Source organism: Puma concolor, chromosome B3, assembly GCF_028749965.1.
Source record: "Puma concolor isolate L17-30 chromosome B3, mPumCon1.1.hap2, whole genome shotgun sequence".
Taxonomy (NCBI): domain Eukaryota; kingdom Metazoa; phylum Chordata; class Mammalia; order Carnivora; family Felidae; genus Puma; species Puma concolor.
Window position 1 is genome coordinate 88196468 of NC_141672.1, and position 13478 is coordinate 88209945.

At 44.9% G+C, this 13478-nt stretch overlaps 1 protein-coding gene across 2 annotated transcripts in view; it reads left to right on the top strand.

The window, feature by feature from the left end:
* CAPN3 (calpain 3) overlaps positions 1-13478 on the top strand; it is a 49930-nt gene that overhangs the window by 19668 nt on the left and 16784 nt on the right. For both annotated transcript variants that reach the window (XM_086710456.1, XM_025919810.2), the window contains exons 2-7: positions 5066-5135; positions 6774-6892; positions 8638-8771; positions 9491-9659; positions 10523-10666; positions 12726-12809. In XM_086710456.1, coding sequence (XP_086566582.1) covers positions 5066-5135; positions 6774-6892; positions 8638-8771; positions 9491-9659; positions 10523-10666; positions 12726-12809 — 720 coding nt within the window. The remainder of the gene's footprint in view (positions 1-5065; positions 5136-6773; positions 6893-8637; positions 8772-9490; positions 9660-10522; positions 10667-12725; positions 12810-13478) is intronic.

Here is a 13478-nt window from a genome sequence, read left to right on the forward strand (position 1 = left end):
TGTTTTTTCATTTACATCATTTCTTTTTTATTCTTTCTCAGACTTTCCACCTCCTTGCTTATATGACCCATCTTTTCTTGCTCATTATCTACTTTTTCTGTCATACTTCTTTACGTACTCATCATAGTTATTACTAATGATTCCTGCCTGGTAATTTCAATATCTGTGTCATATCAGAATCTAGTTCTGATGCTTGCTTTCTCTGTTCAGACTGTTTTTGCTTGCCTTTTGGCACCCTTTATAATTTTTTGCTGAAAGCCAGACATGTTGTTTTGGGCAATAAGAAGTGAGATAAATAAGTTTTGGTGATAAGATTTATGTTAAGCTGACCAGGAGTTGTGCTGTGATTAATGCTTCCTATAGCTGCAGGTGTCAGAGACTTCAAATTCCTCTAGTATTTTTGTTTTACCCCCATATTGCCCTCCTCTTGCCTTCAGGTTTCCTAAGCACTCCCCCTCAGTGTTTGCACCTTGAAGATCTTTAGCTGTAAGTCGCTGTTATTATACTGAAGCCCTGTTGATGCACTGTTAAGGTGGAGAAGGGAAATGTTCATTAATGTAATGACTAAATCTCCATCTTTTAATGGGCCTAGGTCTCTGGGCTCTCCCCTTCATACACATTTCCCCATTGGCATAGCATTTTTCCCTTCTTAGGTGAGAAAGGAAGGGGAGTTTCCCAGAGGGGGCTGTATGGGGAGCAATGCCCTTCCCCCAACTTAGGTAAAACTCCGGAAAAGGCTTTGTAGATCTTTCTTAGATCTTCACCACGAGAACTTGGTGGGATTTTCAGAGGTAAAAACCATGAACGTATATAAGAAGGGGGGAAGATAGTCCTAAGACTGTGGCCTCCAGAAATTTCTCACACTCATGCTAGTCCACACTCAGCTTCTGGAAATTCATCAAAATTACCAGTTGCTTGTTCCCACCACTTTATGGCTCCAGCAGGTTCCGCTCCGGGCAAGCAGATCTTGGCTGTAACTTTCTCATTTCACTTGTGCCCATATTTGAGGGTAGTGGTGAGCTGCCCTGCGACTTCAGTTGTCTGATGGGTCCCAGCAAAGTCAGTGATTTTCAGTTTGCTCAGCTTTTTCTTGTGGTAAGGACAAGAGTGAGGACTTCCAGGATCTTTACATGTTGGAACTGAACCAGAAATCCTCCATATGGATCTATTTTAGCACCACCTTTTAAGTGTATGTTTTGGTGTATTTTGTAATACACAGTATAGGTGAGGACAATCAATATACACATAGGTAATCTACAACCAATAAGATTACTTACATAGGGTTGCACATTCGAAATATTTTACTGATGGAGGTATACAATAAAAGTTTCAAATTGCTGTGTGAACCATGGTACTCAAAAACTGAGGAAATGGTCATGTGTTGCTCATTGCTGGGACTCCATCATTGACAGATCCAGTCGCCAAGCTAAATTATAGCCAAAGGAATAGCTAGCAATCTTAGGTCCCCAAGCTAAAGTGGCAGAGCTGGGACCATTTACCCTTTGTACATATCAACCAACATAAACAGGTCTCAGACCCTCTAAGGGCTATTGACACAGTGTTTATAAGTAAGGAAAGAAGAAGTAGGTGGTAGAGAGGAGGTATCTAGGCAAATCAGAGCTTTTTTTTATGAATCAGCCTTCAATGAGCTTGGTAACAGATCCTCACCAAAGAGATATCTCTTATGAAGACAAGTAATTAAGTGTCTCTAGGCTGTGCTTTTTGTGGAAGGCAGGCAGGGATGATTTCTCATTTTTATTGTACCCTCAATTCCCCCAGTTCTGTACGTACTTGGGGGTTCAATTAATGCTTGGTGAATTTAGCTGAGGTGGTGTTGAAGGTAGATGTGGTGTATTGGGGAATCTACTATTGCAAAAAATGTAACTCCGCCCAAATACCTAGGCCTCCTAATAGATGTAAGAGAGACCAAGGTAGTTACTGCTGCCTTTCCAAGTAGTCAGCCCTGGAATTGGTGGGCAGTGGGAGGATGAATTTATAGTCCCAAGGAGAAGAAGCTACACCTGTAACAGCTAAAAAACGTAGCTAAACGTCGAGTATTTGAGTCACTATATAATACAGTTCATCTAACAGGGGCAGAAAATATAGTAGTAGTCAAAGGTCTCAGCCGGCAAGTAACAGAGGCCCAACTCAAACTAGCTTAAACCAAAAAAAAGCTCATATAATTCAAGTGTTCAAGAGTGATGTTGGATTTAGACACACCTGAATCCAGGCTCAGACCATGCCATCAAGACGCAGTCCCTAATGGTATCTATCTATAGATGTATCTATTTTCTGCTTATCTGTCGTCATCTCCCTCCTCTGCCCCCCATCTGCATCTGTTTCCTCTGAGTCGGCTTTATTCTCAAGCAGACTAACTTTGCAATGGGGCAGAGATGCCCCAGACAACTTCAGGCTAACATTCTACCAGCTTTAGCAGCTCTAGCAGAAGAATGTACAGTTGACCCTTGAACAATACCAGTTTCAACTGCACAGGTCCACCTACACACGGATTTTTTTTTTTTTCTTTTGGTAAATCTAGTACAGCACTGTAAATGTATTTCTTCTCCCTTGTGATTTTCTTTATATATATATATATATATATATATATATATATATATATATATATATATAATTTTTAAGTTCATTTATCTATTATTGAGAGAGAGAGAGAGAGCACAAGCTGGGGAGGGTCAGAGAGGGAGACACAGACTCTGAAGCAGGCTCTAGGCTCTCAGCTGTCAGCATAGAGCCCGATGAAGGGCTTGAACCCACAGACCATGAGCTCATGACCTGAGCCAAAGTCAGACACTTAACTGACTGAGCCACCCAGGCGCCCCTTCCTTATGATTTTCTTAATATTTTCTTCTTTCTGGGGTGCCTGGATGGTTCAGTTGGTTGAGTGTCTGAGTTTTGATTTTAGCTCAGGTCATGATCCCAGGGTTGTGGAATCAAGCCCTGTGTCAGGCTCCACACTCATTGAGTGTGGAGCCTGCTTAAAGATCATCTCTTTCTCCCTCTGCTCCTCTCCCCACGGCGCACACTCTCTAAAAAAAGAACAATATTTTCTTCTTTCTAGCTTACCTTATTGTAAGAATACAATGTATAATACATATAACATACAAAATAAGTGTTAATCAATAATGGGGAAACCAAAAAACGTGTCCACTATGCCTTACTTCGCTTCATTTTAAGAAGGTATATTGCTATTGCTTCTAGTTTGGGAGAGTTGTTTTGGGGAGACGGGACTGTTTGTTTTTAGTGCAGAGAGATGGGGAATACTTTCTTAGACAAAAAACAAATCCTGAGTCACGTTTACATACCCAGTTCAACTCTAACATTGCACGGCTGTTACTTAAGTTGTTCAACTTTATAACTTTACATATTTTCTTTTATGCTAAAAAAATCTTGGTTCCTACGGACATTAATAGAAGTTCTTATTTATCATACAACATATATGACAAAGTTTTGAAATATTATTATTATTTCTTATGGTTCATATTTCTTTATGGTTTGGGTTTTTGACCTTAGGATATATCCCAAAAGGGATAAAGAGTCAAAATGTTATATTTTAAGTCACTTGAAAGAATTCTTTTTATGTGTGAGGTCATGCCACCGACTTGATTTGCAGTTCGGTTCCTTTGCTTCCATTTGCTTTCAGCTTTTACAGACTGTTTTCTTTGGATATAATGTTTGTCTTATTTTTGAGAAAGAGAGAGAGCACACACACATGCATGTGAGTAGGGGAGGGGCAGAGAGAGAGAGAATCCCACGCAGATTCCACGTCCAGCATGTAGCCTGACACGGGGCGCCATTTCATGACTATGAGATCATGACCTGGGCTGAAATCAAGAGTTAGATGCTTAGCTTAACCAAATGAGCCACCCAGGCGCCCCTACAGACTGCTTTTTACAATTGTCTTTCCTTTAATTTTGGCTTTTAATTATGTAAATATTTACTTGGTTCCTAAGTCAGAACTATTTTCAGTTATATTCAGAGTTTTACTTCCATCCTTATTCCCACCATCTTATTCTCTTATAGGTAACCTTTGTAAGAATTACGGTTTGGGGTTTATCTTTCCATTGCATTAAGAGTTTCAGACGGGAGGTGCATGTGGTGTGGTCTAAGCAAGACATTCCATCTAGTAGGAGGGAGAGATTCCCCATGTACAGGGAGCTTCAATTCACTTTGGTGTATGGAGTTGTCGTGATGGGGGCAATAATGGGGAGAGACACGCATGCACACACACAGGAAGAGACGGGGGGGAGAGTGGGGTTTTGTCACAGGGATAGCAAGACTTCTTAAGCCTCTGAAGAATGGTGTTAAAACCAAAAAACAAAGAATCTACAATTATTTCAAAATGTTCGAAGTTAAAAAACAAAGCAGCAGACATGGGAAGAAAAAACAAGAGTGCCCTCTGTTGGCCTCTGTTGGGCTGCACATCATCTGTAGTACCTGAATTTGAACACTAATGGGGCCCGTGATGCCTTATGGGGTTAGCTTGAGCAAAGCAATGAACTGTCAGCTGACCAGGACACCTACAAGGCCCACACTAAATTTACTTTCTGCTCTCCCCAGCTCTCATGTCCTTAGGACCCTGGGATATATGGTGACTAAATATCGCTGTTACCACATCTTGGGAATAAATATTTTTCCTCCTGCACCTATTTTCCTGGCATAGGAAAAAAAAAAAATCCACGCTTTCCGTTGTCCCTTGCCAAAGCTGTGACAGTAATGATACTGTCCTTACTCCTAAGGTACATCTTTACTCACGCAGTATGTCAGTGTGTGGGACCAATGTAGAACAATGGGAAAAGGAGGCATGCTTCTGGCTTCCACCACTTACTAGCTGTGTGTCCTTGGGCAAGTTTCTTAACCTCTCTGAGCCCTGGTTTCCTTATCTGAAAAATAAGAATGATACTATCCAACTCACAGGCTGTTTGGAGAGGCTTAAATGAGTGGCGTATATAATGCCCCCGATATAGGATGTTAGTACTACATAATGGGCCACTACAAACAATTATTATTATTGTTATTATTTCCTTTTTTTTTTTTTTTTTTTCAACAGGAAATTTGTGAGAATCCTCGATTTATCATTGGTGGAGCCAACAGAACTGACATCTGTCAAGGAGATCTAGGTAGGAAAGTACCCTCGGGTCATATCCAGCCAAACAATCAAGGGGTGATTAAAAGGTGATTAACATCTGGTTTTGCTCTTAAAGAATTTTGGGGAGGAGGTTTTTATAACACTACTTTGTGCCCATTTATCTATGTGCTGGTGATGGTTTCATTTAATTTCTGTCCCCGCCCCCCCAAAATCTCATGAGTTCACAGGGGATACGCCTCAGTCCACAGCATCTTCCTGACAGTCTGAAGGACATTTGCACACCCCACTCAGGAGGATAAAAGCCCTGCTTTTAACTGCACCCATTTCCTTAAAAGAGAGCTCTGAAACTGTCTGAATACCAAGCATGTCCCTTGAATATATATTGAATCCATATGCACACAAAAAGTGTACTTGTAACTCAAACTCTTGTTTAAAATGCCCCAGCCAGAGTAGCTCCATATTAATGGAGTCTTTCAACAAGGATGACATTTGCCATATTGACGAGCACCCAGCGTTCTGTCCGGGTGGTCACCTTGGCTCTTCTACCAGACCTTCCTCTCTCAGGAAGTACTATCTTTGGCGTGGACTGCAGGAAAGCTCTACACTTGATCTTAGCCAAAAGGCCAAGAAGCGACTGGACTGCAGGAAACTCTATGAAGCATAGGTGGAAAGAACATCAACAGACGTAATTTAAAATTTGAGGGAAAGGTGCACTCGAGAACAAATGAAAGGAATTTGGCCCCAGAAAGAGAGGCTGAGGAGGTTTTCAATATCGGGGTTCCTGCACCCGGGAGAAAGATGTCTGCAGAGCCCTGGGAGAGCTAATAACCTGGACTTCCTAACACTGTTTCAAAGGAGAGGCTTGCTTCTTCAGGGGTGGGGTGGGGAGGACGGCTGCTGGGAGCTCTCAGTCTCCCCTCTACAGTCTCAAAGATGCCGTCACATCCACACAGGAAATCAAAGGCCTTGCACAACTCAACCCATCTGCTTAGAAGGAAATTCTATGACTGTCAGTGTGCCAGGCATGCCCCTTGGGCATTCTATTTCTCTTTCTCTCTCTCTCTCTCATACACACACACACACACACACACACACACACACACACACACACACACACACACAGCAAAATCACTAAATATAGCATTCTGCCAGAAAGGAAGTTCAGAGAAAAGAAAATATCCCCATCTCATTCCATGGCCAGCAATGTCTCAGCGCCCTCAAAAAGTGGCTGCAGAGAAGCTGCTTTACTGGCTTTCCTTCCAGTACAAGAGGGCTTGGCCGATGGCTCTCAGATGCTCAGTCTCCACTGAGGTATGCACTCACATTCCAAAGTCCAGGAAGTACAGATTTCATCCAGGTGTTAGGAAGAATGACACATTTGACCTACTGCTCTGTGTTCATTGAGGTCCAAAAAGGAAGTGAGCTTATATTACGGAAGGAGCCATTGCCTATACCCTTCTGGAAAACCAGTCAGAAGAGAGTAAGTCACCCTGATCGAATTGTCGAGGGACTGCCATCAAACTCCTCTGGGTCGACCTCTCTGAGGTCAGATCTGGAAGTAGGACAGCGAACACTAAGTGAACTTGTTCTTCAGAGAAGCAGAAGAATCAGCTGGGATTGGGTCTTTTTCTTCCCCGGAGGTGACCTATGCCATGTACTTTCCCCGCAGGGGACTGCTGGTTTCTCGCAGCCATTGCTTGCCTGACCCTGAACGAGCGCCTGCTTTTCCGAGTCATACCCCATGATCAGAGTTTCACTGAAAACTATGCGGGCATCTTCCACTTCCAGGTGAGGTCATTGGAGTGTGGTTAAGAGGGCCAGCTGCTTTTCGGAAACCCACCTTTTCAGGAACACTTACCTCAAACACCAGAAGCGTGTGGAGGTTTTCCCATCACCACAATGTGTTTGGAATGTACCACTTACATATGTTATTATTTGTTTTCTATAATATCAAAATTGATTTTTGAGAATTCTTATAGATCATTCATATGATTAAACTTTTATTAAATGTTTTCACAATTGTGTTTAAAAAAGAAAAAACAGTAAAAGAAGAGGGCCAGCTGCTGTCCACCCACCGCTGGTCTTCTGGCCTTGACTTTCCAGCGGCTTCAGGAAAGATTCCACCCACCCTCCCAGTCTTGGCTGTGGGCAGTGACCCCCCCTAAGGCCTCAGGCCTGTGAGGACGCAGTTGTTTATCTCTGCCCCCTCAGCAGCCCCCCTCCCAAAACCCCATGTTCCGCCATGCTCCAGAAAGGCAGGAAGACATCCTGTTTGCTGGCCTGTGGATCTATTTTTGCCTTTCCAGCTGGCTGCTGTGTTACCTGCAGCCTTTCTCAAGTAGGTTCCTAAGATATTAGCATTGGCGGTTCATAGGGCCCTTTAGTTTGCAAAGGAAACCCCCTGAATGACTATGGCTCCTTTCCCTGTTTTGCTTTAAAGGCAGGTCTATACCAAGTCTATCACTCACCTTTTCCAGGCCTTGGAAGGACAATCTGGTCAATCTGGGACCAGGCTTCTGGCTCAGCCCAGAAAGGAGTCTTTTGGTTCCAGAATCAACTAAACCATTGGAAATTTTCTAGATCCAAAATCTAGACGCAGATCTAGCAGATGCTGGGATTCTGAGGCATCCATCTGTTTCCAGCCCTGAAAGCCGCCCCCCCTCCCCCATGTCCTGGGACTGACCCAAATCATCAGTACCTGCTGATTTTGTACCTCAGGACTGAAGGCTTGAGAGAAGGTCTTCTTTTCAGGTTCAGGTCCTGCTGCCCTCTGAACACGGGTAAGGCAGCCAGGCCCTCATTTTCGTTTCTTCCCTGTGCCATCAAGCTGCTAGTTTCCCTCTGATATTTAAAGGGTCTTCTACCTAAATAGGGCCACAAATATAAAGACCACATAGATTTTTTTCCCCCTCTTTTCAATAAGGGAAAACAATGTCATTAGAGGGGAAATTAAACCACATTTGGCAGTCTTCAGTTAAAATTGGTTTGTTCAAAAAAGAACATTCAGAATTGAAATTATTCAACAATGCTCCTGTTACAGCCAGAGTATATTCTGGGACACTCTCCTTTTCCCTATCAGTCTTCTTCAGCAGCCATTTCTACCTTGTTTGTCATAAAGAGATCTATAAATCAATACATCACCTTCACCTAGGCCAGCAGTTCTCAACGCTGCTGCATATTAGAATCAGCTAAAATACCTAAAATATGATGCATAGGCCCCACTCCAGACTTACTGAGCAGGAGAATGACGATCTCAAGCCCTCAGATATTCATGGGGGACCTACCATCCCTGAGGCTGGACGGACTGTGTGCAAGAGAGAAAGCAAGATGTAGCCCACGTTCCTGCCCCCAAGGAACTCACGGTCCAGTTAGAGAAAGATACACATGCTCCAAACCCAAAAGAGTATGAACAAGGACCAAGTGCAGAGCTGAGGCAATGGGACCGCTTTGGGATCAAAGAGAGTCTGAGGAATGTGGAGGAGAGGCACGTGGTAACCTGACGATGTGACTCTGTCCTTGGTGCCTCTGTGCAGTTCTGGCGCTACGGAGACTGGGTGGATGTGGTCATTGATGACTGCCTGCCGACTTACAACAATCAACTGGTTTTCACCAAGTCCAACCACCGCAATGAATTCTGGAGTGCTCTGCTGGAGAAGGCTTATGCTAAGTAAGGCAACACTTGAGGATGTGAGGCAGGGCTAAAGGTGGTGGGCTGCAAAATCCAGCTGAAATCTTGTCACAAGAGGCAGCGTGCGTGCACATGTGCACATGCGTAACAGTTCAACTGGGTCCCTAAGTCTGAGGGGGTCGGGTCCAGGCAGCAACGGCTATAACTAAAAAACTGTATTTAAGGGAAGGATGAAGACATGTGTAGGAAATCTTTAGCTTTAGCCTCCCATAGTGAGCACTTTAATTCTGCCTTCCTGGTGATGTTGCAAGTCTTATATTTGAGCATTAGATCTTTGAAGCTCACATTCCCAGGGTCTTGCTTGGCTCAACCTCATGATCACGCGGGATATTAATAAAGCCATGTTATCTCTCAACTTGGAAGCTCCACCCCAGCTATTTCTAAGGGCTCTATGGAGCCCTTCCTTGGGGTTCAGAGTATGGTGGAAAGAGAAGAGTCAGGAAGTGAGAATGGCTGGGTTCCCATCCCAGTGTTTCTGGTTCTCTGTGGCCTTGGGTAAGCCACTTAGCCTATAAGACTCAGTTGCTCAAATGTGAAGAAAGAGAATCATAGTAGCTACTCCATTAGCTTACAGAGTTGTTGGAGAATTAGGTAAGAGAACATCACAGGACCCGAGAGTAAAATTCTGGTGGCCCAGGGCCTGGGTCATGTTTCCTGGAACGCTGTGACCTCAGATTGGTCTTCATTCTCTCTCCAAGGCTCCATGGTTCGTATGAGGCCCTGAAAGGTGGGAACACTACAGAGGCCATGGAGGACTTCACAGGAGGGGTGACAGAGTTTTTTGAGATCAAGGATGCTCCCAGAGACATGTACAAGATCATGAAGAAAGCCATCGAGAGAGGCTCCCTCATGGGCTGTTCCATTGATGTAAGCCTGGGGTGTGGTGTGCAGGGCAGGGAGCAGGCAACTATCGGAAAGCCATCCATGTGATGAAAAGCAATGTAGGGCTTTCCTCTGGGACAGGGTGGATGTTTTGTTTAAGGAAGCAGGAACTGGCTCTCAACTTTGAAAATTTCTAAAGGAAGAAGAGTTCCTAGGGATTTTCACTAAAGAGACTGGGCAAAGACACTCCAAGGCCTAGACTTTAGGTAGAAATAGGTCCAGAGGCGTGTGTCAGCCCCGGCCTCTGTGGCCAGTGCTGCTCAACCCCAGCATGCCCCCAATTAAGCTGGCTGCATATCTGGTTCTGGACCTGAGCCAGCCAGTTCCCTGAGACAGCCTCTCAGTCACTGAGCTGTGATCCTGTCTCTCACTTAGGACACGGGCCTTGTGTTGTGATCTGGGAGAAGGTCGGCCTGCAGGCGCACTCTCAGCACAACAGAGTAGTGTGATCTGACACTGGGGCTAAGGGTATGGAGACCCACAGAGTGGCCAGCCCTCCTGAGTTTCAGGAGACACACCTGCCCTGGGGGCTGCTCAGTGGATAATAGTCTTGGCTGGAGCTTTCCATCACTGAGGAAGGAACTGAAGCTGAATTCCTGAATTTCCTTCCTCTCCTAATACTCCAAATGGGTCCAAAAGCTTGGGAAGATCAGCTAGCATTAAACACCCCTGGATGAACATTTTCTTTCTGTATCACTTTTCTCCATCTTGTCTCCATTCACACTGTTTCTCTCTCCTCTTTTCCTTTGTCCCCTCCCTTCTTTCTGTCTCCTTCCCTGTCACCCTCCTTTGTTTGATCTCTCCCTCCCTCTTCTGGACTGTCCCCGGCCCATCCCGTCGGGCCTCAGGATGGCACAAACATGACCTATGGAACCTCTCCTTCTGGGCTGAAAATGGGGGAGTTGATTGCACGGATGGTGAGGAATATGGATAACTCGCTGCTCAGGGACTCAGACCTCATCCCCAGGGACTCAGATGACAGACCAACCCGGGTGTGTACGCCTCCAATTGTCAGGAATGACCACCCCTCCCACCTGCATGACCCTGCATGAGGCCTGTTGGTGTTAGACTCCCCTCAGCAGCCAGTGCCTTACATGCAGACCTCCACATGGGCCTTCCAGGGGGCTGGGGTGGAATAACTTGCCTGCTCCAAGGCTCTTGGACAAGGTGGGGGAGACAGGATTTGGAGGAACTCTCTGTGGGAGTTCTTTCATACCCCGTGGTCCAGGCAGTTTCTCTGATAACAAATTAACAAGTAGAAATACAAGAGACTTTATTCATTGTTGAATATTTCTTCTCTTCTAATTCAGGTATTCATTCAACGCAGATTTATTGAGCTCCTACCAGGTGCCAGACACTCTTGTAGTAAACAAACAAAAAAAATACATTTTGTTCACTAAAAGAGTCTCTCCCCTCATAGAGTTTATTTTCTAGTACTTTCAGAAGTAATGCATGCTCACTGAAAAATACTTATAGAAAAGCATGGAGGAAAACTTAACACATGTTTTCTCCCATCTAAAGGTTGCAACTCTGAGTATGTAGTATATGTCCTTCTAGGATATTTCTTTGCATACAGTTAATCTACATTTTTATTTTTAAAATGTTGTCACACTGTATGTACCTCTTTGCATTGTGTCTTTTTTCAGTTAGCTTTATGTTCTTAATGTGCCAATATGAACTATATTGTTAATGTGTCTCCCAAAACATTCTTTAATGTTTATTTATTTTTGAGAGAGAGAGAGCACCCGAGCATGCGAGTGTGAGTGGGGGAGGGGCAGAGACACAGAGGGGAACAGAGAATCCAAAGCGGGCTCTGCACTGACAGCAATGAACCCAATGCGGGGCTCAAACTCATGAACCGTGAGATCATGACCTGGGTCGAAGTCAGTTGCTCATCCGACTGAGCCACCCACGTGCCCCTCAAAACATTTTTTTAGTGGTTGCACAGTATGCCAACACACAGATAAGTTATAATTTATTTACCCAATACCCTATCATTGGAAAATTAGATTGTTTTCTCTTTCTTGTGTTGGCTATTATTTTTAAATGCTATCTTGAACATCCTAATAGATATATCTTTGTGTGTGTCGTGATAATTTCTTTGGGACAGAATGCCAGGGGAGGAATTGCTAGCTGTGCAAAAGTAATGCCAATAGAGTCATTTCAAGCGGTTTCCCAGGTCTAGACTTGAAAGATGCATGGATCTGCTTCCACATTCTTTCTATTCAGCATGGTCTGGGTCACGTAAGGACTAAGATGTGGAAGAGGCCAAGATGCCAAAAGCCCTGGCTCCACCTGCATCCCTGAAGTTGAAAAGGCTCACAAATTGCACAGCCTAGCATGGCTCCAGGAAGCTCTTCTTAAAGCTGTTATGTTACCAGGCAAAGGAGAGCCATAGAGATATGGTCTAGGGTTCAATGGGCATTGGAGATCCTATCCCTCTACTGAGCATCTTCTGGGGCTGAAACTTGGTAATTTCTACAAATCTAAGAGCTTCCCCTAGACCGGTAGACCAAATCATGTCTGAATAGGACTCGACTCTGGCCTCCTCCAAATTCCTTCCCTGGGCACTATGACTCTTGATTTCTTGAGTATTCTGTTCTTGATGGGTATGGAGGGGGGAATGGGATATACAGAGAGAAGGTTAGACCTATATGTTTCATCTAACCTCTTTTTTCAATTCCTTTCTCTTCCAGGAGTTGTCAAGTCTGGGTGGGCTCGAGGGAAGGGGCCTCCATTTGTCCCTGTTCCTCCTTTGAAAGACCCCAAGAGATCCAGAAAGGAGGGCCAGGGATCTGCTTACCTACATCGACATTGTCCCAGCCTCATACTGTTCTCCGATGGTCAGAACAGACCTTTTCAGGGCAACCAGCTTGAGGGAGACCACTTGTCTGGGCTATGTCTTCTTGACTCTCTAAAAGAGCCAGGGAGGGCCTTCTCATGGCCAGGATGTCCACATTCAGAGCACAGAGGAGTCTGTGTCCTCGCAGAACCTGGAAAATGATCCAATGAGTGCAGGCCCTGATAGGCTGTCTGGTTTTTGCTCCACAGACAATTGTTCCGGTTCAGTATGAAACAAGAATGGCTTGCGGGCTAGTCAAGGGCCACGCCTACTCTGTCACTGGGCTGGAGGAGGTGAGGCTGATGGCGCGGGTGGCTGGGGAGCTATTTGGGTCAGCCTCCTGAAGTCAGGACTTAACTTACTGGGCCCCTTCACCTCGGCAGAGCTTGCCTCCTCTCAGGGGCACCACTCGCGGTCTGGGCCCAGCACCTGCATGCAGTTAGAGGGGACCATTGGGACTGGTAGACGTGGATCTTGCCACAAGGTGGTAAGATCTTTGCTTTTAGCGCTAAAAATGGCAAATTTCCCAACAGTTCCAGGGAACAAATAGAAATCACTTTGGTTTTATGAAATTGATTTCATGGGCTCTCATGTCTCCTTTTCTTTGGGAGTTGAACAGATAGAATACTTTGCTCCCCCTGACACGTCGGGCTGAAGACAGGAAATTTGTCAGGACTATTGTGCACAGCTGGGCAGGCATGCTGTGCCCTGTTCACAGGGATGGGCAGAGACTGGAGGAAGGGGTGCCTTTTTCTTTTCTTTTCTTTTCTTTTTTTTTTTTTTTTTTGAGAGACAGAGACAGCACAAGCAGGGGAGGGGCAGAGAGAGAGGGAGACACAGAATCCGAAATAGGCTCCACACTGAGCTGTCAGCACAGAGCCTGACTCAGGGCTCACATTCACAGACTGCAAGACCACCTGAGCCAAAGTTGGACACTTGACTGACTGAGCCACCCAGGTGCC